The 26,275-nt window shown below is 41.9% G+C and overlaps 1 protein-coding gene across 3 annotated transcripts in view; it reads right to left on the bottom strand.

Moving 5' to 3' along the window:
* Positions 1 to 22,960, bottom strand: part of RP2 (RP2 activator of ARL3 GTPase) — a 49,740-nt gene extending 26,780 nt beyond the window's left edge. The window contains exons 1-2 of one of the 3 annotated variants that reach the window (XM_047076126.1): positions 22,669 to 22,960; positions 656 to 1,321 (exon numbers count right to left, since the gene is read on the bottom strand). In XM_047076126.1, coding sequence (XP_046932082.1) covers positions 656 to 1,321; positions 22,669 to 22,770 — 768 coding nt within the window. In that variant the 5' untranslated portion in view covers positions 22,771 to 22,960. Of the gene's footprint in view, positions 1 to 655; positions 1,322 to 11,589; positions 12,248 to 22,668 lie in introns of those variants that run through there. The other 2 variants (XM_047076125.1, XM_047076127.1) reach the window with 2 other exon arrangements.
* Between the last annotated feature and the right edge of the window lie 3,315 nt (positions 22,961 to 26,275).

Genomic DNA, 26,275 nt, shown 5'->3' with positions numbered 1-26,275 from the left:
CTAATAAATGAGGCCAGGCTTTACTCTGCAGTACTACCTTTGTAAGCTTCCACGGCAATCATTTATTATAAAGAATGGAAGTTCTCTGGGGGCAGAGAATTTCGCCTATGTATCTCCATCTCCAGCACATGCCATATTTCATCAGCTTTAAGTTGCCGTCGATTGCAAGATGCATTTCAGATAAGCAAAAACGTGGAAAACAAATGTGCATCCTATAATCAATGAAATACGGTAACAGAGTAACTCTTCACACAGTAAGTGCTTAATAAATGCTTACTGAATTGGACTGTATTTTTAAAAGTTTCTTTGGGAAAGTATTTTGAGGCCCAGAGGACTATAACTTAAGAGCTGCCTGTATTTCTCTTTTTTTTAAAACATTTTATCTATTTTTCAGGGCAAGTAAGTCGAGGCAGGGCAGAGAGAGGGAGAGAGAGGATCCAAAGCGGGCTCTGCGCTGACAGCAGCGAGCCCGATGCGGGGCTCCAACTCCCGAAGTTCGAGTTCCTGAGCCAAAGTCAGACACCCAAATGACTGAGCCACTCAGGTGCCCCAAGGACTGCCTGTATTTCTACCAGCCAATTTGAAAAGAAAGTTCTCCAGAAAGTGGTGTGCTTCTACCTAGGTGTGTGTCTGTTTCTCTGGTCTCTCTCCTTACCTCATCAATTAGTTTTCTGGCATTTGCGATTGTATAATCGCCAGCAAATAATACCACCAAGCAGGATTCATCACTGCTCTTCGGCCTCTGACCCCGAGACACTGGAACGATACTTCTGTTGGCTTCTGTGGAAATGCGGACAGCTTTGAGCTCTTCGGTGGCAGGGAGAGGAACATGGTCTTGAACCACGGCACCTTCTGGAAGAAGGCTCCAGTTGAGTTCTCCTGACACAGGCGTGAAGTCATGAATGTTGCTCCAGGTGTTGTTGAAGATACTTAGCCCTGCGTCTTTGAACTGGAACGCTAGCTCAGGATAGTACCACTGGAAACAGCCAAACCTGATGTTTGTGGAAGACTCAATGATGGGCTGAGTGGCACAGCACAGAAAGACTTCCAGCTTCCTACAGTCCCTCACACGGAACTGCTGGCAGGCTAACGTGCATTTGCAATCTCTGCAATTCCGGAAAAACACACTGCCTTTCACAGGTCCCAGGAAAATCACGCAGTTAGCACAGTCATCGATAGTGATTGTAGCCGAGTGATCAAAAATATAGATGTTACAGTTCTCACAGTCTTGAATGAGGAACTGTTGTCCTGCCACTTGGCCAGGCAAGCGACCTACTGTTTCATCCTTCAGTCCGCTGAACATGTAGTCTTTTGGATCAACCTGCAGGGACAAAACACAGGCCTTGAGTATTATCAACAGCATCAGACAAATAATAGTCCGACAGACTATAGTCCGATAGTCAAGTGTCTACTGGATCCCAGGCACAATTCTTAAGTGCTAAAATCTTAAGTTCCTACTCTCCTCGACTTTACAACATAGTAAGAAAATGAAGAGCGCAAATTATTTTTTTCAATAAATAAAAGGAGGGGGGGGCAGAAGGGAGAGGAGACGGTGATAAAGGAAGATTCAAGGACACATCAGCCAACCAATGTGGGGACACTGTTTGGATCCTGTTTCAACATACTAACTGTAACAATACCTTTTGGAAACGATTGGGGAAATCCTCCTACACACAGCACTTTGGATGTTATTAAGAGATATTTCAGCTCTGACCCTTTTTCTGTTTCTGATGCTTCACTTTTTTGGTTTTTATTTTTTTAATTCAAGTATAGTTAACACACAGCATCATATTAGTTTCAGGTGTACAATATGATTCAACAATTCTATACATTATATCAGGATAAATGTGCTCTTCATCCCCTTTATCTATTTCACCCATCACCCCCCCCCACCTCCCCTCTGGCAGCTTCCAGTTTGTTCTCCATATTTAAGAGGCTGGGTTTTTGTTGGTCTCTTTTTTTTTCTTTATTCATTTGTTTTTGCTTCTCAAATTCCACAAGTGGAAATTTGAAACAGCTTCTGCTTCTCTAAAAACTTCTGAAATTGGAGATAGGCCCAGATTGAAATACATTTCTCTATCCTTCAATAAACTGATGGATGGGTCTTAGTTTCTTAACCCCGACTGATTTCTGCAATATGCTACAGAAACTGGAAGAACCTGAAGGCACAAGAATCATTCTATGTCATAACTTGCACCTGTAAATGTGATTCAAACATATCTTGAGCTTTTCCTACAGTGTAATTCTTCAAATGCCACCATTCCCATCTTTTACATATTCTAAACTAAAGCTCACATCACGTTTTAAACAGTATGCCTGGAATCCGTCACATTACATATTTTAAAGTTCTAACTGACCGCTCAAAATAGAGTCACAAAAAGGTCACTTTGATTTTTCCAAATTACTTTTGAGTCTACTTGCACTATTTTACCTCTTTGCAAATATTAGATTTCACGCCAAAACTGTTCATGTGCCAGAAATAGACTCCCTTACAGTAGGCAAAAATTGGATTATTCACAAAGGTTAACTTAATCATCTTGATTGTTACCAAACTAGCTTAAAGTGATTTATTCGGTATTGCACAATAAATGTACTTTTTCAGTTTTACATTACGCACTAGAAGGAGTACTCGTCTGTAGCATGAAACAATAAAAGAGGCCCTTTGTTTCCCAGTCTTAATTCTGTCACCTATAAGCAACATGATTTGGAAAAGGTGCTTGAACTTTCCAGATCTTCAGTCATTCAGCCAACATCTGACCAACACCCAAAATGAGCTAGATATTCTTTTAGGCACTAACATGAGTATGATGTTTAGTTACTTCCCATAAGAAAAAAAGTAAACACTCACCTAAACAGATGATTTAAAAACAACTTGGCTGTGCAATGCACGATGCCTAGAATATTCTGGAAACATACTCCAGGGGTGGGGGATGCAGGGGTGTAAGACTTCACATACGAAGCCAGAGTACACGAGCTGGAGTTCACCCCCACAAAAGGGGTGGGAGTAAAGGACCCTCCCTTCCCACACCAGGCAAAAGTGAAAGAATGAACAAAATAAAACTCATCAGAGAACGTGAGGAAAACCGAAAGCGGTTTGGTGTTTAGCTGTGATACTAGAAGGCTAGCAGATGAAGCTAGAGAGGTAGGCAGGGGCCATGTTATAAAGCGTGGAAGTCATCTGTGGGCAACAGGGTGCCACAGGAGGATTTACGTAAGGAAAATGTACATTTCGGAAAGATGACTCTGATCGGAATAAGGAGGCGGAGCACGGATCTGAAGATTGTTGCAGTCATCCAGAAAGTTCTGGAAGCAGAGTGGTGGTTGGGAGGGAAGAGGAAGACGGGATACATTTGAGGACTATTGAGGAAGTAGAATCGACCGACTTGGTAATTCAGTGGCTGTAGGAAGGAAGGCAGAGGGACGGGTCCAAAATGATGCCTAGTTCTCTAGTCGGTGATTTTCGACTTTTCCGACTATAATCCACATTAGTAGATTCTTCAGCACAGCCCAGCACACATACTTGTGAGTATTTGTGCATGTACACATACAGAGGAAGTAAAAGCTTCACAAATAATATTTACCCTAGTTTTGTGGTAAACCCCGAATATTTTCTATTATCCCACTTCCAGGTTTGAAAAAACACTGCTCTGGTTTATGTGTTTGGATGTTGGTAGTGTCATACACACACAAAAAAAACAAACAAACAAAAAACAGAGAGAGAGAGAGAGAGAAAGAAAAGAAAAAATATAGAGGCAACACAGGTTTAATGTAGAAAGAAGTGTTCAAGCAGTTCTATTTCTAGGACGTTACAGGTGATGCACGTATATCAAGGTGCAATACTCCAGTTTGGTCTCTACCAAGAAACTCAACTAGCATAGCTTCTGGCTCCCCTATTGCCCTAGATCAACCCCAAAGGGACTGAGTAAGGAAAACACCAAGAAAAAGGGAAACTATGAGAAATCCCTGTGGTACAGTGTGGGAGGATAAAATAGAAAAGGAACCTCTAGGGTTTCTGCTCTTGCTTCTTCCTCCCCTAAATCTTGAGACAACAGTATTTCTCCCACACTTGCTGGGACTCAGATCTCTGGTCAAGACTTCAGGGCAGGGCAGAGTGAATTTAGGGCAGGGCAGAAACCCTGTGCTGGTGAAGAGCTGGGAAAAAATAGGTGGGGGTGGGGGGCACCTGGGTGGCTCACTCAGTTAAGCATCTGACTCTTGATTTTGGCTCAGGTCATGATCTCACAGTTCATGGGTTTGAGCGAGTCAGGCTCTGTGCTGACAGTGTGGAGCCTGCTTGGGATTCTCCCTCTCCCTCTGCCCCTCCCTGGCTCATGCATGCTGGCACTCGCTCTCGCTCACGCACGCTCTCTCTCTCTCTCCCTCTCTCTTCCCTTCTCAAAATAAATAATAAAAAAATAGGTAGGGACTAACTATGACAATTGCCCAGGACTTCTCCAAACCCTCATAATTGGCAGATTAAAATCTAAGGAGTGTCTTTTTTCCCCTTCAGTTTCCTGGCTTTTATTTTATTTATTTTTTAAAAATATAATTTATTGGGGTGCCTGGGTGGCTCAGTCGGTTAAGCATCTGACTTAAGCTCACGTCATGATCTCACAGTCTGTGAGTTTGAGCCCCATGTCAGGCTCTGTGCTGACAGCTCAGAGCCTGGAGCCTGCTTAGGATTCTGTGTCTCCCTCTCTCTCTGCCCCTCCCCTGCTCATGCTCTCTCTCTGTCTCAAAAATAAATAAAAACATTAAAATTTAAAATAAAATAAAATAAAATAAAATAAAATAAAATAAAATATAATTTATATGTAAAACATACAGTGTATACAGTGTGCTCTTGGCTCTGGGAGTAGATTCCCATGATTCATTGCTTACATACAACAACCCAGTGCTCATTCCAAGTGCCCTCCTCAATAATGCTGCTTCTCTCAACTACTGATTAGTCAAGCAGACCAAAAAAATGAAATCAACAATAATATATAAGATCTGAGCCATACCATGAGAATAAGCCTGAGTTCTGCATCCAATAAATACAGTACACTCACAGTTTTCTTAAGGACATATGAACGCTTTTTAAATAAATCATGTACTAGATCACAAAGCCTAAATAGATTTTAAATAATAGATAACTTACAGACTATGACATGGGACTAACATGTAATTAAGTTAAAAGTTAATAACAAGGGGTGCCTGGGTGGCTCAGTCGGTTGAGCATCTGACTCTTGACTTCAGCTCAGGTCATGATCCCACAGTACTGGGTTCAAGCCCCACATTGGGCTCTGTGCTTACAGTGAGGAGCTTGCTTGGGATTCTCTCCCTCTCCCTCTCTCTCTGTCCCTCCCCTGCTCTCTCAAAATAAATAAATAAACTTAAAAAGTTAATAACAAAAAATAATTTTAAAAATTCTTGCCTACTGGGGCGCCTGGGTGGCTCAGTCAGTTGAGTGACCGACTTCAGCTCAGGTCATGACTTCACAGTTTGTGAGTTCGAGCCCTGTGTCAGGCTCTGTGCTGACAGCTCAGAGCCTGGAGCCTGCTTCTGATTCTGAGTCTTCCTCTCTCTCTCTGCCCCTCCCCCACTCATGCTCTGTCTCTCTCTCTCAGAAATAAACATAAAACAATTAAAAAAAATTCTTGCCTACTTGAAAATTTATTTTTTATATGAAATTTATTGTCAAATTGGTTTCCATACAACACCCAGTGCTCATCCCAAAAGGTGCCCTCCTCAATGCCCATCACTCACCCTCTCTTCCCTCCCACCCCCCCATCAACCCTCAGTTTATTCTGTTTTTAAGAGTCTTTTATGGTTTGGCTCCCTCCCTCTCTTTTTTTTTTTTTCCTTCCCCTCCCCCATGGTCTTCTGTTCAGTTTCTCAGGATCCACATAAGAGTGAAAACATATGGTATCTTTCTCTGTATGACTTATTTCACTTAGCATAACACTCTCCTGTTCCATCCATGTTGCTACAAAAGGCCAGATTTCATTCTTTCTCATTGCCACGTAGTATTCCATTGTGTATATAAACCACAATTTCTTTATCCATTCATCAGTTGATGGACATTTAGGCTCTTTCCACAATTTGGCTATTGTTGACAGTGCTGCTATAAACACTGGGGTACAAGTGCCCCTCTGCATCAGCACTCCTGTATCCCTTGGGTAAATTCCTAGCAGTGCTACTGCTGGGTCATAGGGTAGGTCTATTTTTAATTTTGTGAGGAACCTCCACACTGTTTTCCAGAGCGGCTGCACCAGTTTGCATTCCCACCAACAGTGCAAGAGGGTTCCCGTTTCTCCACATCCTTGCCAGCACCTATAGTCTCCTGATTTGTTCATTTTGGCCACTCTGATGGGCGTGAGGTGGTATCTGAGTGTGGTTTTGATTTGTAATTCCCTGATGAGGAGCGACGTTGAGCATCTTTTCATGTGCCTGTTGGCCATCTGGATGTCTTCTTTAGAGAAGTGTCTATTCATGCTTTGGGCAGAAAACATGAATAGACGCCTACTTGAAAATTTAAAAAGCATACTGCTAAATAAACCATGGGTTAAAGAAGAAATCATAATCAAATCTAAAAATACTCAGAATTAAATGTTAAGACACCACATTTGGGATGCAGCAAAAATGGTGCTTTGACAGAAAGCTATAACCTTAAATAGCTATAATAAAAACACTCAAAATTAAGCAGTTAAATGTCCTTCTTAAGAAATTAGACAATACACAATAAACTTACAGAAAGTAGGAGAAAAAAAGATAAAAAATCATATCAGAGGTTAATGATTGAGGTATTAAATATGTAATAGAAAACATCAGCAAAGCCAAAAATATGTTTTGCTGGGGGGGTGGGCGGAAAAAAAAGGAAAAAAATAGGCAAACTTCTGGAAAGAATGATCAAGGAAATAAAAACAAAACAGAAATAGTATGAATGAAAAGGGGGATATCACCCTAAATAAAGTAAAGGTTAAAAAGAGAACAGCATCAACAACTATATACCAACAAGCTTTAAGAAATTTTGTCTATGAAATGAACACATCTCTTGAAAAATAACTTATCACAACTGACTCCAGCAGAAGTTAAAAGCCTAAATAAAATGCTATTACTACTACAGAAATAGAAGCAGTGGGCTAGCTAAGTGTTCCCACAAAGAAAACACCAGGCCCTGATGGTTTTATAAGCAGATTCAGATTTTATTTATCCCAGGTTTATGCAAACCTTAAAAGACAATAGAAAACAAAGGAACAATCCTAACTCGTGCTACTAGCCTTCCCAGTGAGATCCTAAGAAGAAAAACAAAGACACAGCAAAAGAAGAAAATTTACGTTCATTTCACTCATGCCTATAGACTGGGGCGGGGGGTGGAGGTGGGGACAACTGCCAATTAAATCAATCCCATAAAAAGAGGAAGCGCCACAACCAAGCTGGATTCATCCCGAGTTGCGTGAAAATGGTTCAATATTGGAAGATCTTTCAATGTAAGTCACTACTATGTAATAACAACTTACATTTTACTCCTAATTCTTATTGCTCTCCTATGGGACCTTTCTTCCTCAGTAGATCTGAAGTCACTTTCTGTGACTTGTCTATGTCTTCTGATTCTCCTTTGCCCAGACAGCCTTCTCCTAGGTCTGCTTGTCCACCTGTCAAACTTTTTCTGTGAAGCTTTCCAGTTTCCTCAACCAGAAGCCTGCTCTCCCTTTTCGGAGTATCTACATTGCATTAAATACCAGTCTCTGTCCCTTCCTGTGCAGTGATCTTTGGGCTGGAATCCAATAACCAATCTATTTAAAACTGAAACACCACCTCCAATACTACCTCTTTACCCTTCTTTATTTTTCTCCGAAGCACTTAGCTTCCTTTTAAGGCACTATGTGTGAATTGTATTTATTATCTGTATTCTACTGGTCCTCTATTACGACATAAGCTCCATGAGGGAAGGGATTATCTGTTTTGCTCCCCCTTGTTTTCCCCCCGTACCTAGCACAGTGCCTGGCACCACAGAGGCGCTCCACACATCCTTGCTGAATCCATTTAAACTACTTAATCTTTGTTACCTCGGAGTGTAACCTGAGGGAGGCAGCCCCTAGGTTTCTCTTTAATAAACAAACGTGAAGGGTAACTAAGTTTGATAATCATACACTTCACACCCCATTCTCCAGCCTATCTCCAAAGAAGAGAGACCCTGATAAGGATCAAGAACAAAAATGATGTTCTTAGGGGCATTTAGTTAGGTCACGGTTCAAGCTGGCCAACTTGAGTAGGAAGATAATTATACACAAAGCCAGGCAGAGGCACTCCTAATATCAGTCCTGGGTTTCTCCTTTTTACATTCTCTTCCCTCCCATACCTGGGGTAAAAGGAAGGTGAGGCTACCTTCCACTTGGGAGACGGGAATGGGAATGGGAATGTGGTCATGGCGCAGGCTACCAGGATCTGGATCTAGTCCAGGCCTTAAAGTGGAAAAAAGGAACATGCAAGAGTGGTTTCAGCCAGTTCTGCTTTAGGCTTTAAGGAGGGTACAAAACAATTCTCTGGTCTTCTTCAGCCTGTCACCTTGGCACTGATCCACCTCCCACAGTGGGGAGTGAGAAGAGCAAGAAAGCCATGAGTATGGGAAAAGGAGCCCAGGAGTTGGCCTGGCTCTACCAAGGCCTCAAGTTCAATGGGCAAGTGGAATCTTCAAGCTTCAGTTTATCGGTTTATGGTTTATCTCACTGTACCAGAAACTCCTTAAAACTTTGATGTGACACTCTGCGTGTATTTTCCTGGGGAATTAATTTGGGGTTCAAGGTTCTGGCCAAGTTATCTTTGTCTGAGATATGGATAGCAAGTTCAAACATTTTCAAGCACGTTTATCTAAGAATTAAGTATGTAACAAACCAGTGTTTGGATAAAAATAACAAAACAGAACAGTTAATACCTATGACTTAAAGGAATTTAGCTGATGTGTTTTGCATGCAAGTGATACATAAGATGCACGGTATTTAACGGAGAAATTTCAACTATGTTAGTTATAATTAGTACAATATCAGTAGTTGTAGTTAAGACTTGTTGCAAATGCACAAACAACATCCACTCTTAACTTTGAAATGATTGAGCTGCTATCGTAGTCTGCGCAGGAAGCCATATGGACTGAGGACTGAATACCTGTGTCATCTCAAAACTCATCTGTTGAAGCCCTAACCCCCAAGGTGATGGTATTTGGAGTTGGGCTCTTTAGGTTTAGAGGAGGTCCTGAGGGCAGGGCCTCATGATGGGATTAGTGCTCTTAGAAGGAAAGAAGGAAGGAAGAAGGGAAAAGAAAAGATCTTCCCTCTCTCTCCCTCTCTCCTTGTGTACACACTAGAGGAAAGGCCATGAGTACATAGCAAGAAGGTAACTGAATAGGAGCCAGGATGCAGGCCCTCACCAGTGAGAACCAGGAAACTTCTGGCACACTACAACTCTGGCCCAATCCCTGGAGTAAGAGACTTGACCAAACTCAAGCATGGCTTCTAGCAGCACAAAGCCCTGTCTCTAGAAGGACCCTTCAACCCCCCTCCCCCCCCCCCCATTATAATTCCTGCCTGGAAAATGTTTCTGCCAGGAAAATTTACTGTTTGTTCTAGCCAATACCTGATAATGGGCCCCTGACTTCCCTTTCTTACAGCATTTACTAAAAAGAACTCACCGCTGTGAGTATGTAAGTCTTAAAATTCAGAAATCTCTTTCTCAAGGACCTGACAGCCACTCCTTTGAAATATAAATGTCAGGAAGGATAGGGCCTCTGTCTACCAGTCTCTGTGGGAGGATAGAATCCACACTTTGATAACGGAGTTAATGAACACAGCTCGTCTAATCACATTCACACTGACCAACTTTGTAATTTTCACTTCTCTGACTCTACGAAGCCCCTGCTCTCCCTGCTCCCTCATTTTCCTAATGAAATCGTTGAAATCACTTCCGCACAAATTGGAAAGGAGCTCAGCTCTGTCCCCCACTGCCAGTAGTTACTGAATAAAATCTGGTTTTGACGCTTTAACTCATGTCCAGCAATACTGACCTGTGACACCAGACACTTGATCTGCCGGCACCTTGATCTTGGACTTCCAGTCTCCAGAACCATCTAAGACATAAATTTCTCTTTAAAGCTACCTAACCCATGCTATTTTGTGATGGCAGCCTGAGGAGACTGAGACTGGTTGCCATAACAAAATAACTGATCAGGTGGCTTAAACAACAGAAATTTATGTCTCACAGTTCTGGAGGCTGGGAAGTCCAAGATTAAGATGCCATCACAGTTGGTTGGTTTCTGGTGAGACCTCTCTCCCTGGCTTGCAGACAACGTCTGCCTTCTCACTATATCCTCGCATGGCCTTCCCGAGCGAGTACGCAACAAGTTCTCTGAGGTCTCTTCTTGTAAGGAACCTAATCCTATCAGATCAGGGCCCTACCTTTATGATCCCATTTAACCTTTAATTACTTCCTTTGAGGCCCCATCTCCAAACACAGCCACAATGGGAGTTAGGGCTTCAACACATGAATTTTGAAGGGACACGGATATTTAGTCCATAACAAATGTCAATGCTGAGGAGTTAAATGTAATTTACTATTTGTCTAAGTACTTTATCTGGATACCTCAGTTCTCATAGTTACGGGGAGAAACTAACCCTCTAGCTAAAGAGTTGTATAGTATAAAATTATTCAGATTGTCAATATGGTCCACGAAGGAGAAACTTAGGATACTTCCTCAACAAATCTTGGAAGTTCTTCAAAACAAAAAGTAATCATAAATAACCTGAAGCTTAGTACCACAGGAATTTTGCAAGTTACTAGTTTTCAAATATAGTGCCTAAAAAAAACAAACATGGAAACGTCATATTTCAAGCTACCTGTTCACAAGAGCCACTTATGAAGTGAGCGTAGTTTGGGCTGTATTTCTTACTATAATCCACAAAAGGTAGTGGATATACTTTTGAAATCAAAGAAACTATTTCAACAGTTGGAGTTCACCCGATACAGCTACTAAACTAAGTTAAGCATTATTTTCCTAACAGAAAACAAAAGTGAACATCTTATTTTTTCTTACTGAGCAGCAATGAAATTTTCCATTAAAATTCATCTCTGCAGTTAAATTTCCATAATGATAATCTGAGATGAAATAATGGAATGTGTTAATTTAATTTTTATTTAAGTTTATTTATTTATTTATTTAGAGAGAGGGCACAAGCAAGTGATCATGAGCAGGGGAGGGGCAGAGAGAGGGAGAGAGAATCCCAAGGGGGCCCCGTGCTGTCGGTATGGAGCCCGACACGGAGCTCCAAACCATGAACTGTGAGATCACGACCTGAGCCAACACCAAGAGTCGGATGCTCAACCAACTCAGTCCCCCAGGCGCCCCGGAATCTGTTAATTTTAGTGGAAAGCCCATCTGCACAGAAGTCCAAAATAAGGCTCAGGAGGATAAGAAGCTATGTACAGGAACAAGTCACCATGCTCAGTGCTTTACGGTCATGCACTCAAAACTCATAAAAACCCCCTATGAGGGTTGTGTACTATTATCTCTGTTTTACAGATGAGAAAATTTAGGCACCGAGAGTCTAAATAACTTACCCAAATTTCACACAGTTAGTAAGTGCTTGAGCTGAGTCAGAGACCCAGGCAATCTGGCTCCTAAAACATTCTCTTGGCTGCTTCTTCATAGTTAACCAGATTCAAACAGAAACCAATGTTTACTAGGCGCATAAACCAATGGAACAGAATAGAGAGTTCAAAAATAGACTTGTGTATACATTGACAAAGGTGCAAAGGCAATTCAATAAAGCATAGTCTTTTCAACAAATGGTGCCAGAACAATTGGAAATCTATATGTAAAAAAAGTAAAAGAATTCCCTTATCTTGCACCATATAAAACAACTCAAAATAGATCATAGAACCTAACTATAACACCAAAAACCCTACAACTTCTAGAATAAAACAGAGGGAAAAAAAATCTTTGTAATCCTGGTTAGGCAAACATTTTCTAGATGTGAAACCAAAAACACAAATCCGTAAAAGAAAAAATTAAAAATTGGGACTTTCATCAAAATAGAAAATTTCTGTTCTTCAAAAGACACCGTTAAGAGCAGACAAATCATTAATTGCGGAAAAAAAAAATCTGTAAAACACACCATATGACAAGGGACTCGTATCCAAGTTATATAAAAAAAAGTCTCGAAACACAATTAAGAAAACAATCCTGTAAAAAATGGGCCAAAGGGGCGCTTGAGTGGCTCAGTCGGTTGGTCATCCAACTCTTGATTTCAGTTCAGGTCATGATCTCACGGTTCGTGAGATAGAGTCCCGAGTTGGGGTCCGTGCTGACAGTGAAGAGACGGGCTGGGATTCTCTGTCTCCCTCTCTCTCTGCCCTTCCCCCGCTCATGCTTGCTGCCTCTAAATAAACAAACAAACAAACAAACAAACATTTTAAAAAATGGGCAAAAGATTTTAATAAATGCTTCAGCAAAAATACATGGACAGCAAATAAGTACATGGAAAAATGCTCAACGTCATTACTCATCAAGGATATGCAAATGAAACCACAATGAAACACCAATGCATGCCTATTAGAATGGCTAAAATTAGATTAAAAAAAAAAAGAAAAACTGAACATAACAAGTGCTGGTGGCATAGCAACTGGATCTCTCATACATTGCCCGTAAGAATGCAAACTGGCACAGCCACTTTGGAAAAACAGTTTGGCAGTTTCTTATGAAGTTTAATATACAATTTCCATATGAGTCAGTAATCCCACTCCTAAATATTCACCCAAAGGAAATGAAAAATTATGTTCACTCAAAAACCTGTCTGCAAATGTTTATAATAGATTTATTCATAATTACCCAAACTGAAAACAACCCAAATGTTCCTCGACTGGGGAATGGATAAACAAACATGGTACACCCAAATAATGGAATACTACTCAACAATAAAAAGGAACTCCTGATACACGCGACAACATGGATGAATCTGAAATGTATCATGCTGGGGCGCCTGGGTGGCTCCGTCGGTTAAGTGTCCGACTTCAGCTCAGGTCATGATCACGCGGTCCGTGAGTTCGAGTCCCACGTTGGGCTCTGTGCTGACAGCTCAGAGCCTGGAGCCTGCTTCGGATTCTGTAATTCCCTCTCTCTCTCTGCCCCTCCCCCGTTCATGCTCTGTTTCTGTCTCAAAAATAAATAAACGTTAAAAAAATTTTTAATAAAAAATAAATAAATAAATGTCTCACGCTAAGTGAAAGAAGGCAGACTCAAAAGGTTACTGTCGGATTCTATTTATATGACATTCTCAAAAAGACAAAACTATAGGGATAAAAAAACTGATCAGAGGCTAGGGGCAGACTTGGCTGCAAAGGAGCATGAGGAAATTTGGGGGGTTGATGTAACTGTACTATATCTCCATTGTAGTGATCAGTTATGTGACTGTATTCATTTGCCAAAACTCAGAACTGTACACTTCAAAAGGGTAAATTTTACTGTATGTAAATTACACTTCAATTAAACTAAAATTACTTAAAATTTAAACATTGTTAAATCAATTTCAGGACTACATAGCTATACAGCTGAAAGGTTATTTCCTAAATGAAAATGGTAGTGCCATGTAATTATAGAAATAATAAATACCAGTACTTTGATCTTAAGTACAATGAAGACAAAGGTGAAGCATTATATTTATATTAGCTCACCATGTTGCTAAACATATAACCACAAAATAGAATTATGAAATTTTAGGATTGAAAAGGATTTTCTGGGGTGCCTGGCTGGCTCAGTTGGAAAAGCATGTGGCTCTTGATCTCAGGGTCACAAGTTTGAGCCCCACGTGGGGTGTAGAGATTATGAAATAAATAAAAAAAACTTTAAGGAAAAAGAGAAGGGGCACCTGGGTGGCTCCGTGGGTTGAACGTCCAACTCTTGATTACGGCTCAGGTGATGGTCTCATGGTCGTGAGATTGAGCCCTGCATCAGGCTCCGTGCTGACAGTGCAGAGCCTGCTTGGGATTCTCTCCCTCTCTCTCTGCCCCTCGCCCATTCATACTCTCAGTGCTCTCTCTTTCAAAGTAAGTAAAAAAAATTAAAAAAAGAAAAGGATTTTCCATATCACCTAATCTAATCTTACAGCCTATCACATTGGCTTTGTTCACCCAGATTTGCCTGAATGCTTCTAGCAATGCTTACCTCTCCTCTCCCGAGATGCTCAAAGAATCAGACAACTGGAAGGGATCCTAGGAAACTGAGAGCTGGAAAAGCTAAATGCCTCTACCAAGGAGGTATATTGGTGTGTAGAATGCAAATTAAAAACCCAGTCCCATGCATTTTTCACTCTTTGCACTTTTCCTCTTTATCAAAATTTTATGTGAGTGAAGAAATTAGAACCCTCATATACTGCTGGTAGAAATCGAAAATGGTGCGGGGTGCCTGGGCGGCTCAGTCGGTTGAGTGTCGGACTTCGGCTCAGGTCACAATCTCATGATTTGTGGGTTCGAGCCCCGTGTCAGGCTCCATGCTGGCAGCTCAGAGCCTGGAGCCTGCTTCGGATTCTGTGTCTCCCTCTCTCTCTGCCCCTCCCTCACTCGTGCTCTGTCTCTCTATCTCTCAAAAATAAACATGAAAAATAAAATAAAATAAAATGGTACACTTTTAAAAAGCTTGGCAGAGCTTCAAAAAGTTAAACACAGAAGTTACTATATGACTCAGGAATTCCACTCCTAGGGATGACCCCAAGAGAAATAAAAATATATGTCCACACAAAAACTTGTACATGAATATTCACAGCGGCATTATTTGTAATGGCCCAAAAGTGAAAACAACCCAAACGTCCATCAGCTGATGAATGGATACATAAACTGGACAAATAAAATTTATTTCATTTTATTTAAAATTTTTTAACATTTATTTATTTTTGAGAGACAGAGAGACAGAGCATGAGCAGGGGAGAGGCAGAGAGAGAGAGAGAGAAGGAGACACAGAATCTGAAGCAGGTTCCAGGCTCTGAGCTGTCAGCACAGAGCCTGAAGCGGGGCTCGAACCCACAAACTGTGAGATCATGACCTGAGCCGCAGTCGGATGCTCAACCAACTGAGCCACCCAGGCGCCCCTGGACAAATAAAATTTATAAGTGAATATCTATTGTGTGGAATATTATTCACCAATAAAAAGGAATAAAGTACTGATACATGCTACAATATGGGTGAATCTCAAAAATATGCTAAATGAAAGAAGCCAGTAACAAAAGACTAAATACTGCGTTATTTGGCAAATCTATAGAGATAGAAAGTAAAATTGTGGTTTCCAGCGGGGGGGGGGGGGGCAGGGAGAAGTGGGAATAACTACTAATAGGTATGGATATCTTGTGGGAGATGAATGTGTTCTAGAATTAGATCATAGCGATGGTACCATAACCCTGTGAAGTTATTAAAACTATTGAACTGTACAATTCGAGTAAGTTGTATGGTAGATGAATTCTATCTCATTAAAGTTACTTTTTAATATTAAAGTTGTTTTTTAATTTAATTAGCTTTATACTTACATGTGCTTAAAATTTTTCTTTTTATTTTATCATTTTAGAATGGTATAACCATAAGGGATTTATGCCTGGTTTTATGTTTGTACAGATTTGAACAGAATTATAATCAACAGTCAAGTAGAAATCTATATTAGTCTTTCAAGGTATCCATTAATTATATATTTGGTCCCAGAGATCACATTTTTATTAATATTTCTATTTATATACATTGCATATATATCTGATTATAGAAATAAGGTGTGCCTGGGGTGCCTGGGTGGCTCAGTCAGTTAAGCGACCAATTCTTGATTTTGACTCGGATCATGATCTCATGGTCTTGTGATCGAGCTCCATGTAGGGCTTGCACTGGGTTTGGAGCCTGCTTAGGATTCTCTTTCTCCCTTTCCCTCTGCCCCTCTCTCATGGGTGCTCTCGCACACACGCGCGCTCTCTCTCTCTCCCTCAAAAAAAAAAATAAGGTGTGCTTATTATAAAAACTTTAGAAAATTTAGACATTTATTACTAGTCCTTTTCAGGACTAAACACATTTTTAATTTTTTTTTAAATTTTAATTCCAGTGTAGTTAACATACAGTGTTATATTAATTTCAGGAGTACAGTACAGTGATTCAACAGCTCCGTATATTACTCAGTGTTCATCAAGATACGTGTACTTTAAAAAATTTTTTTAAATGTTTATTTATTTTTGAGAGAAAAAGGGACAGAGCATGAGCAGGGGAGGGGCAGAGAGACAGAGAGGGAGACACAGAATCTGAAGCAGGCTCTAGACTCTGAGCTGTCAGCACAGAGCCCAATGCGGGGCTCGAACTCACAAACCGTGAGATCATGACCTGAGCCAAAGTCAGACGTATAACTGACTGAGCCACCCAGGCGCCCCAAGATAAGTGTATTCTTGATCCCCTTTACCTATTTCACCCATACCCCCACTCCCCTCCCCTCTGATAACCATCTGTTTGTTCTTTATAGTTAAGAGTCTGTTTTTTGGTTTGTCTCTCTCTGTTTTCTTCCTTTGTTCATTTGTTTTGTTTCTCAAATTCCACACATGGGTGAAATCATATGGTATCTGTCTTTCTTCGACTGGCTTATTTCGCTTAGCGTTATACTTTCTAGCTCCATCCATGTTGCTGCAAATGGCAAGATTTCATTCTTTTTATGGCTGAATAATATGCTGATATATATGTACACCACGTCTTGTCTATTCATCTACTGAAGGACACTTGGGCTGCTTCCATAATTTGGCTATTGTAAATAATGCTGCAATAAACCCAGGGGTATATATATCCCTCCAAATTAGTGTTTTTGTATATTTTGGGTAACTACCAAGTGGTGTGGTTACTGGATCATAGGGTAGTTCTATTTTTTATCTTTTTGAGGAACCTCCATACTGTATTCCACACCAGTTTGCATTCCCACCAACAGCAACAGTGCAAGAGGATTCTTTTTTCTCCACATCCACGCCAACACTTGGGTGTTTCTGGAGTTTCTGCTTTTAGCCATTCTGACAGGTGTAAGGTGATATCTCGCTGCGATTTTAATTTTAATTTTCCTGATTACTGATAAAGCTATTTTGAAAACAAATAAACAAAAAGCTAGTTATCGCTTAAAAGCAGTAACGACAACTTCACGTAAAAGATTTAAAACATGTGGGGGTGGCTGGGAGGTTCAGTCGGTTAAGCATCCAACTCTGGCTCAGGTCATGATCTCACAGTTCATGAGTTTGAGCCCCAAATCCAGCTCCCCGCTGTGAAGGCAGAGCCCATTTCGATCCTGTCTCCCTCTCCCTCTGCTCCTCGCCTGCTCACGGGCGTGCTCTCTTTCTCTCAAATATAAATAAATATTTTTAAAAAAAGATTTAAAACACGTAGACAATGGTTGGCTTCATAGCTCAGGGGTTAGAGCACTGGTCTTGTAAAACACGTAGACAAATTCTTTAACACTCCTCCCACCAAGAGGTCCCCTCCCCTTGAACGTGAACAGAATGTGGCAGAAGTAATGCTACATCACTTAAGAGGCTAGTTAGAAAACGCCATGCAGGGGGAAAGGAAGGGGGGAAAAATAGTTTCCAACAGAGAGGGAGACAAACCATGAGAGACTCTTAAATACAGAGAACAAACTGACGGTGGATGGGGCGGCAGGGGAGAGAGGGGAAACGGGTGACGGGCATTGAGGAGGGTGCCTGTTGGGATGAGCACTGGGTGTCGTACGGAAGCAATGAATCACGGGAATCAACCCCCGAAACCAAGAGCACCCTGTACATGCCTGTATGTTAGCCAGCTTGACAATAAATTATATTAAAAAAAAAAAGGAAAATACAAATTAAAAAAAAAAATAAAGAGAATTCAGAGTCAAGAAAGAAAAGAAAAGAAAAGAAAAGAAAAGAAAAGAAAAGAAAAGAAAAGAAAAAAGAAAAGAGAAAAAAGAAAAGAAAACGTCATGCACCTTCTGCCAGTCCCTCTTAGGGCACTTGCCTTTAGAACCCAGCCATCACGCTGCAAGGAAGCCGCAACTATAAGGCCCCTGGCCCTCAGCCCTAGCTGAGCTCCTAGTCGAAAGCCAGATCAACATGCCAGCCAGCTCTGTTATTAAGCTATATTTGAAAGCAGATCTTCCAGTCCTCAGTCAAGCTGCTGCATCTGATGCCATACAGAGGGGAGAGTCAACCTTGCTAAGCCCTACACAAATTGCAGAGTTGTGAACAAAATAAGTACTTGCCATTGTTCTAAGCCCTTAAGTTTTAGAGTGGTTTGGTATGCAGCAATGGATACCTAGAATATGCACTGTTCATACTTAAAACGCTAAAAACAGCATCTAGCCCCCTCCTCAATGCAGATGCTTCTTTCTAGTAGGTGGTCATCCAGGCACTGTCTGAATCTTTTGATTAATATGCACATCAGTTCCTCACAAAGCCATTCCTTCTGCTGATGAACAACCCTAGGAATTATGATCTGCTTTATAATAAGACCGGTTCTGCCCCCCCCCCCCGTCCCCCTCCTCCCTGGCAATCTCTGGTGTGAGTTCTATCCTCAGAGGTGACCACTGTTGTCTAACCCCTCAGGCCAGGGCTTTACCTTATTAAATAGTAAAAAATTCTTTATCACTGTCCCATTTTATAGCCAAAGAACCTGAAATACACAAATTGACTGCTTTATTGGATAGGTCACGACACAGACACCAAATAAAACGCAGTTACTCGAATCCCTGGTAGAAGGCTTTTGTTTAGTTTTATTTCTACCAAACATGAGATAAGTGTAATGGATACAAGATGTGTTGCTCATACTCAAATTCACAAATTTCATACTTAGGCCAGCATTGTTTAGAGGACTAATCCTCATTTCTATCATCTAGGGAGAGTATTGGTATGAATAACCAGAAAATGAAAACTTCTTTTCTATACCACTCCTCTTTTCTTTGTTTATACTTAAATTATTTCCTATTTTAACTCAATAAAGCCAGCCTGCTCATTTAGGGCAGGGATAATTCTTAGAATTTTGAGTCTTCCTTGGTGTTGGAGTGCATATATATATATATATATATATACACACACACACATATATATACACACACACACACATATATACATACATATATATGTATGTATATATGTGTGTGTGTGTATATATATATATATATATAGAATAATTTGTCTAACTGTGAGAGGCAGCACAGATAACAAGGGTAAAAGCATTTCTTTCCAAATGATTAAAAAAAATTTTTTTAACGTTTATTTATTTTTGAGACAGAGACAGAGCATGAACGGGGAGGGTCAGAGAGAGGGAGACACAGAATCCGAAACAGGCTCCAGGCTCTGAGCTGTCAGCACAGAGCCCGATGTGGGGCTCGAACTCACAGACCGTGAGATCATGACCTGAGCCGAAGTCGGCCGCCTAACCGACTGAGCCACCCAGGAGCCCCTCTTTCCAAATGATTTAAAAAACTGATGTTACAATCCGAAAATATTTCTCATGCCAATGTAGTAATTGTACAGTAACTTTTTTACTTTTTCAAAGTTAGCAGCAATAGAAAATAAGCTTCATACACTGTTGATTACAGTAAATCAGTTGCCATGACAACACCTAGTCTCCAAACATCCTGAGACAATTTCTCCCAGCTTCAGTCCCCTAAGACCAACTCAATTACACAAGTCAAAACCCAAAACCCAGAGGGCGCCTCTCCATAAAGATACTCTGATTACACAACCTAAGGAAAAATTTAGACACCACTTTTCCACATTGCAAGGAAATTTTTCAGGCAATGCATTTTGTTTTTACATCTATAATTGAATGGCAATTGTCTGATGTAACTTTAAAACTTATCTCGCTTATGTTCTCTGGGACGTATTTGCATTCTGTTCCTTATAAGGTACAACTAAAGTCTTCTAGGAGCAAGCAAGACCATGCTAAACTCAGTAAAAGTATCATTGGACTAATCCAGAACATTTGTACACTAGCCCAAACTGGCCTCACGAGAGATAAGGAACTAGAAAAAAAATCTTTAAAATCATATAAAATTTAGTAGGCTACCATAAATGAGGCACCGTAGAGTGAACTCCTAATAATTCCAAAAGAAAAAGAAAAATCCCAAAAAGAAAAAAGCAATGTTGGGAAATGTGGTACCTCCACTGTCTCAAAATGTAAGCTGGTAATTCTCTTTCTCGAACAGTCCAACAGATTTTTTTAATGTTTATTTATTTTTGAGAGAGAGAGAGAGAGAGAGAGAGAGAGAGACAGCAAGCATGAGCAGGGGAGGTGCAGAGAGAGAGGGGGACAGAGGATCTGAAGTGGGTTCCTCCTGACAGCAGAGAACCCAATGCAGGGCTCAAACTCACGAACTGTGAGATCATGACCTGAGTCGAAGTTGGACGCTCAACCAACTGAGCTACTCAGGCACCCCAAGTCCAACAAATTTTTTTTATGTTTATTTATTCTGAGAGTGAGAGAGAGAGAGAGAGAGAGAGCGAGCAAGCAAGCAGGGAAGGGGCAGAGAGACAGAATCTCAAGCAGGCTCTGTATTATCAGTGCAGAGCCTGATGCAGGGCTTGAACCCATGAACATGAGATCATGACCTGAGCTGAAACCACGAGTCAGAAGCTTCATGGACTGAGTCACCCAGGTGCCCCCAACATATTTTAAAACTGGACTGTTTTCATAATATAATGCTCATTTAGTTAGAAAATTCTGAGTAGATGACTTGATCAAGATTTTAACTTTTATTATGCACATATCCAGAGGCATGAGCTTATTTTACATATCCAGTAATAGGTCTTCCACCTCTACAACTACAGTACCTAGTAGTGTTCCCCCAAAATGTTCCCTGTGATCACAAAATAGTGTCTACAATTGAAAGTTTATTACATGCTCATATGGGGCAGAAAGCTTAGGTGTTGGTGTCCACTACTGTATTTTTCGATGCATTTACTTAGCCAAAAAGCAAAAGAAAAAAAAATCACAGAACACACCCATGTATCCAAAAGGAGAATAATTAACATGAGATTCTAACTAACCTGAACATTATATTAATAAAGGTTAACTTTAAGACAATTTATTATGAAGTAATGAATGAATCAAAAGGGCAACCATGACTACTCTAAATAAAATAAAAGCACTTTAGTTTTAGCCTATGACTTCAAAACAAAAAGCTGAAATAAAAATCAAACACACAAGCTTCTCTATAGCAGACAGTTCAAGGTTAAGGAGCATTGTTAGAAATAGTAAGACTGAGGAAATGAATCTTTTAAAAAACTGTCCACCAAATAACTTTAATTTTTTTAATGTTTATTTATTTTGGGGAGAGAGAGACAGAGTGCGAGCAGGGGAGGGGCAGAGAGACAGAGAGAGGATCTGAAGCAGGCTCCAGGCTCTGAACTGTCAGCACAGAGCCCGATGTGGGGCTCCAACTCAGAAACCAGGAAATCGTAACACTTAACCAGGTGCCCTAAATCATAGGTGCAATATTTGTGTGTGATATCACAGCACCTTCCATTCCTAGGCAATAAAATGATACTATCAAGTATAGATAAGAGAATAAATATACCATGCAATCTAAGAAGGATGTGAAAAATGGGACAGAGAGCTGCGACCCAAAATTCTGCAAAAAGCTTCCAGTTTCTTAAAGCTGACACTTGGAGAACTGAGTTTACATGAATCAATTATTCTGGCGATTGAAAACCATGCGGGAAGGTCTCTGAAATCATAATATGAATACCAACTTTAAAGTATTCACGGGTAAAGATAAGTTGCATTAAGCAAGGAGTTAACTGTTCGTAACGCTTATTAAAAAATCTTTTTCTGGAAAAGAAAAATAATTGAGAAGTCTATCAAAGTAATTTACTAAGCACAAATGCAGAACTATGTAGAAAGAGGAAACATTATGAAATTTATGACTAAGTGTGTTTTGTGCAACACCAGTGGACATTTCAAAGCTTTCTCATTTCTGGCTTATAGACCGAAGTAAAAAGAAGGGCGTTTTCATTCATTGAAAACAATAGTAAAGTACTGCCCGGTTTATGCTGGTTATTTTCACCATACAGTCTTAACACACATTCCAAGACTGGTCCGCTTTTCATTATTCCTTTCGGGGAACTGGAAGAGGGAGGAGGGAAAGCAAAATCAACAGTCCACTCGGTAACAGAAAATTCAGCAGTAGAATATACCACTAGGCACTAAAGAGATTTACCCGCTGGGGCAGACAAAAGAGAAAACAGCCACAGAACGAACGTGAGCGGCGAAAGAGATGAGAATCGGTCCCACGTGTAACTCGACGACTGGACAAAACCCCGCTCCGCGCAGCGGGTGAAATGAACAGATCTGAGATTAGGGGCATTGGAGGCTCTGCTTCCTTCCCTACAGTCCGCCCTCGGACCGGAGGGAAAGCCCCCAGGACTCTGACAATGAGTTCGAAGGCGCCTTCCAGCGCTTTCACAGTCCTCCGCGGCGCTGTTATTTCACCGCTCCCCCCCCCCAAAAGTCATTCCCCCCCCCCCCGACTTCCAACTACTCGCGTGAGAGAGAGGAGAACGCGCGCGCGCGAACTGCATCCGCTGGGTCGGCCCCCCTCAGTCCTCCGGGGCCGCCAGGGACCCCGGCTGAGCGGCTCGGGACGGCCGAAACCAATGGCCGAGGGACTTCGGTTACCTTCTCGCGCTGGTCCCAGCTGTACTGCTTCGGCCGCTCCTCCTCGCCCTCGGGCTGCGACTCCTTCTCAGCCTTCCGCCTCTTCGAGAAGAAGCAGCCCATGGTCCCGGCTTGCGGGTCTCGCTGGCCGCTACTCCTCGCCGGCCCGCTGGTTCGGGCACCTCCTGGGAGTGTGGCGTGGACCCCGGGCTCCCGGGCCCCGCAGCTCTCCGGACACCGCCCCGCGGAACCGCCAGCTGTCCCCAATCCGGGTTAGCCCGCCAGGCCCAACACCCCTTCTCTTTTTCCTCCTAGTCGCCCAGACGACCCATCGCAGCCAATGACCACTCGGCGCCCCGTGAGCCAATCAAAGCCCCGCGAGCGGCCCTGCGCGGCCTATGAAGAGAGGTCGACGGACCCATACAACCAATCCGCGCCCCGCTCCTGCGCCGGCCCCCAGTGGCGGGCCCGGCCGGCTCTGGCGCACGCAAGGCCGACCCCGCCCCCAGCCCGGCCCCGCCCCTCCGAGGACTCCCTGGGGCTCTCTAGCCGCTGGGAGTGCTGGCTCCGCCGTCTTTTTGCCCTTGGTTCTCAGTTTCCAAGTTCTAGGCGCGGGAGGGATCCCTAGTTGAACATTAAGCTTCAGTTTTATGATGCAAGTGGCGAGGGAGCAGGAACTGCGGCTGACACAGGAAGGGGCCCTGAAATTCGTTAATTTTCTCCTCATCACACCCGCCCCACACCTTCTGGCCAGCGTCGCCCCTTCCGGAAACTTCCCCCAGCCACACCCCCCTTTGCCCTCTCTTCTGTGTTTTCTTAATACTTCTGCATATCACTCTAAAATTGCACAAGTACTTAATAAAATAATTGTTTGTGTATTCTCTATTAGAAATGTGAATTTCTTGAGACCAAAGAGCCGATCTCAAAGAGCATGTATCTTTGAATTCCCTAGGCCTGGCTCAGCTCCAGGCTAGGTGCTCGATAAGATGTTTGTCAAATGAATGCATGCATGAATGAATGCATGCTAGTGAAGGAAGCATTTACAACCTTTTCTATATTCCTTATCGAAGACAGTGTCTGAAGTGTGTGTGCGATGAGGCGGGGGCGAGATGTCCTAGTAAAGGGGTTCTCCTCTGGAATTTATAGCCTAGGGAAGGACACAAGCATTGCCATATAAACAGCTCTGAGCAAATGGCATAGGGTCTGTCTGAAGGTTTAAATATATGTATATATATATATATATATATATATATACACACTAAATATTAACATTTGTTACCCTTGGGCCAAATTTACTACAATACACATGTATTGCTTCTGTAATAGAAAAAAAGGTTATTTTAATTCTCTGAGTACAGTATTTTGACATCTTGGTGGGACAGCAAATGCAGATCAGTTCAGGTTCAAATTTGGTTAACTTTTTACTTTCCCACCCTTATTTACATTTAGAGTATGTATCCTAAATGGGTCTCTGACTTAACTTGAGCATTAAGAATGTTCCCTTTTTCACTTCCTGTCTTTTACTGCACAATCAGGAAGAAAAAGTGCATGTGCTCAGGTATTAGAAATTACTGCAAATATCAGTTCCAGATCTTAGGCAACAGGGTCTTGACCTAGCACATACTTTTTCTTCTTCAGACTGAGATGAAAGGTCTGTGTGACGATGTTTTGGATAAGACCCCTAGATATTTTAGAGTCATAGAAGGTTAAAATTGTGACCACCGTGTAGTAGAGTGGAGGAAACAGGTACACAGAGATGAAGGGACTAATCTGTGGTCACAATGAGAGTGGTTGAGCAGGGACAAGAAAAACCCAGAGCTCACTCGTACCCTGAATGTGTTCCCTTCTGACTGATCTGAAATAAAGAAGTAAAGTATCTGTGTAGGCCATCTGATGCCTATGGGGGCTCTGTCCCACAGTGATGCTGTTCCTCTTAATGAACAAACAACAAAACTAATTTTATTTTTATTTATTTATTTATTTATTTATTTAGAGTGCAAGTGGGGGAGGGGCAGAGAGAGAGAATCCCAAGCAGGCTCTGCACAGTCAGTGCGGATCCAGATGGGGGACTCAAACTCACGAACTGCAGGATCATGACCTGAGCCAGAGTCAGATGCTTAACTGACTGAGCCACCCAGGTGCCCCAACAAAACTAATTTTAGAGGAACGATCCCTAAAACTCTCATAGTTTTGCAGTATTCATTAACAAGAAACTCAAACCTAAAACAAAAATCTATATCCAGGGGCGCCTGGGTGGCTTAGTCGGTTGAGCATCCGACTTCGGCTCAGGTCATGATCTCATGGTCCGTGAGTTTGAGCCCCGTGTCAGGCTCTGGTGCTGACAGCTTGGAGCCTGGAGCCTGCTTCGGATTCTGTGTCTCCCTCTCTCTCTGCCCCTAACCCACTCACATTCTGTCTCTGTCTCTCTCGAAAATAAATAAACACTAAAAAATTTTTTTAAAAAATCTATATCCAACAGTAATCTTTGGGATCCTAAGCAAAAGTGAAGATAAAGTCCTTTCTGTTATGTTCCATCCCACCGGGGTGCCTGGGTGACTCAGTTGGTTGAGCATCCAACTCTTGATTTCAGTTCAGGTCATGATCCCAGGGTCGTGGGATTGAGCCCCATGTTGGTTCTGTGCTGAGCGTGGAGCCTGCTTAAGAGTCTCTCTCTCTCTCTCTCTCTCTCTCTCTCTCTCTCTGCCCCTCTCCCTCGCTCTCTCTAAAATACAAAAAAATAAAAAATAAAAAAAATTGTAATCCCAACCCGGGGCGGGGGGGGGTGAGGTGGCTCAGTCAGTTAAGCATCTGACTTTGGGGCAGGTCATGATCCCCTGGTTCGTGAGTTTGAGCGCCACATCGGGCTGTCTGCTGCCAGCATGGAGCCTGCTTCAGATCCTCTGTCCCCACCTCTCTCTGCCCCTCCCCCGCTGTGCTCTCTCTCTCTCTCTCTCTCTCTCTCTCTCTCTCTCAAAAATAAACACTTAAAAATTTACTAAAAAAATTCCATCCCACCATCACTCCTCACCAAAAATTAAAATAAAAAATTAAATTAAATTAAAATTTAAGAACTCAGGATTAGAAAGCCAGGGAACAGAGCTAGTACAGAGCTCTGTCCTGTTCTTTCTTTCTCTTTCTTACTCTTTCTTTTCTGCTCCTCTCTCTTTTTCTCTTCCCTTCCCACCATGGATTCTCATTACTGCTTTTTTGTGTGTGTGCAAACCAGCTCTCTTTACGTACTCATGGGCATATACCATATACGTGGCTGAGAACAGCCATCCCACCCTGATTCCTCCTGGCCTTCCTGTCCAAGTGCATGCTACAATCTCTTTATATCTTAGTTCCCATTCTCAAGGAAGATAACCACAGAAACTGCTGGCCAATCAATAACAGAATGGTTATCCATCGGTCAAGCGCTGGGAGCCTGGAGCCTGCTTCAGATTCTCTCTCTCTCTCTCTCTCTCTCTCTCTCTCTCTGCCCCTCCCCTGCTCGCTCGCTCTGTCTCTCAAAAATAAATAAACATTAAAAAAAGTTTTTTTTTTAAGTTGGGTTGTGGGTTTGTACCTAGCCACAGGCTCCTGAGAGAGTCTGGGTTCCCCACGTGTCGCGACCACAGAAGTGACATTG

Source organism: Lynx rufus, unplaced genomic scaffold (genome assembly GCF_022079265.1).
Source record: "Lynx rufus isolate CCGP_SWC_20201006 ecotype Redwood Valley unplaced genomic scaffold, mLynRuf1.p SCAF_14, whole genome shotgun sequence".
NCBI classification, from domain to species: domain Eukaryota; kingdom Metazoa; phylum Chordata; class Mammalia; order Carnivora; family Felidae; genus Lynx; species Lynx rufus.
The sequence above is the reverse complement of the archived record's forward strand: the minus strand, read 5'-3'. Positions and strand labels throughout refer to the sequence as shown.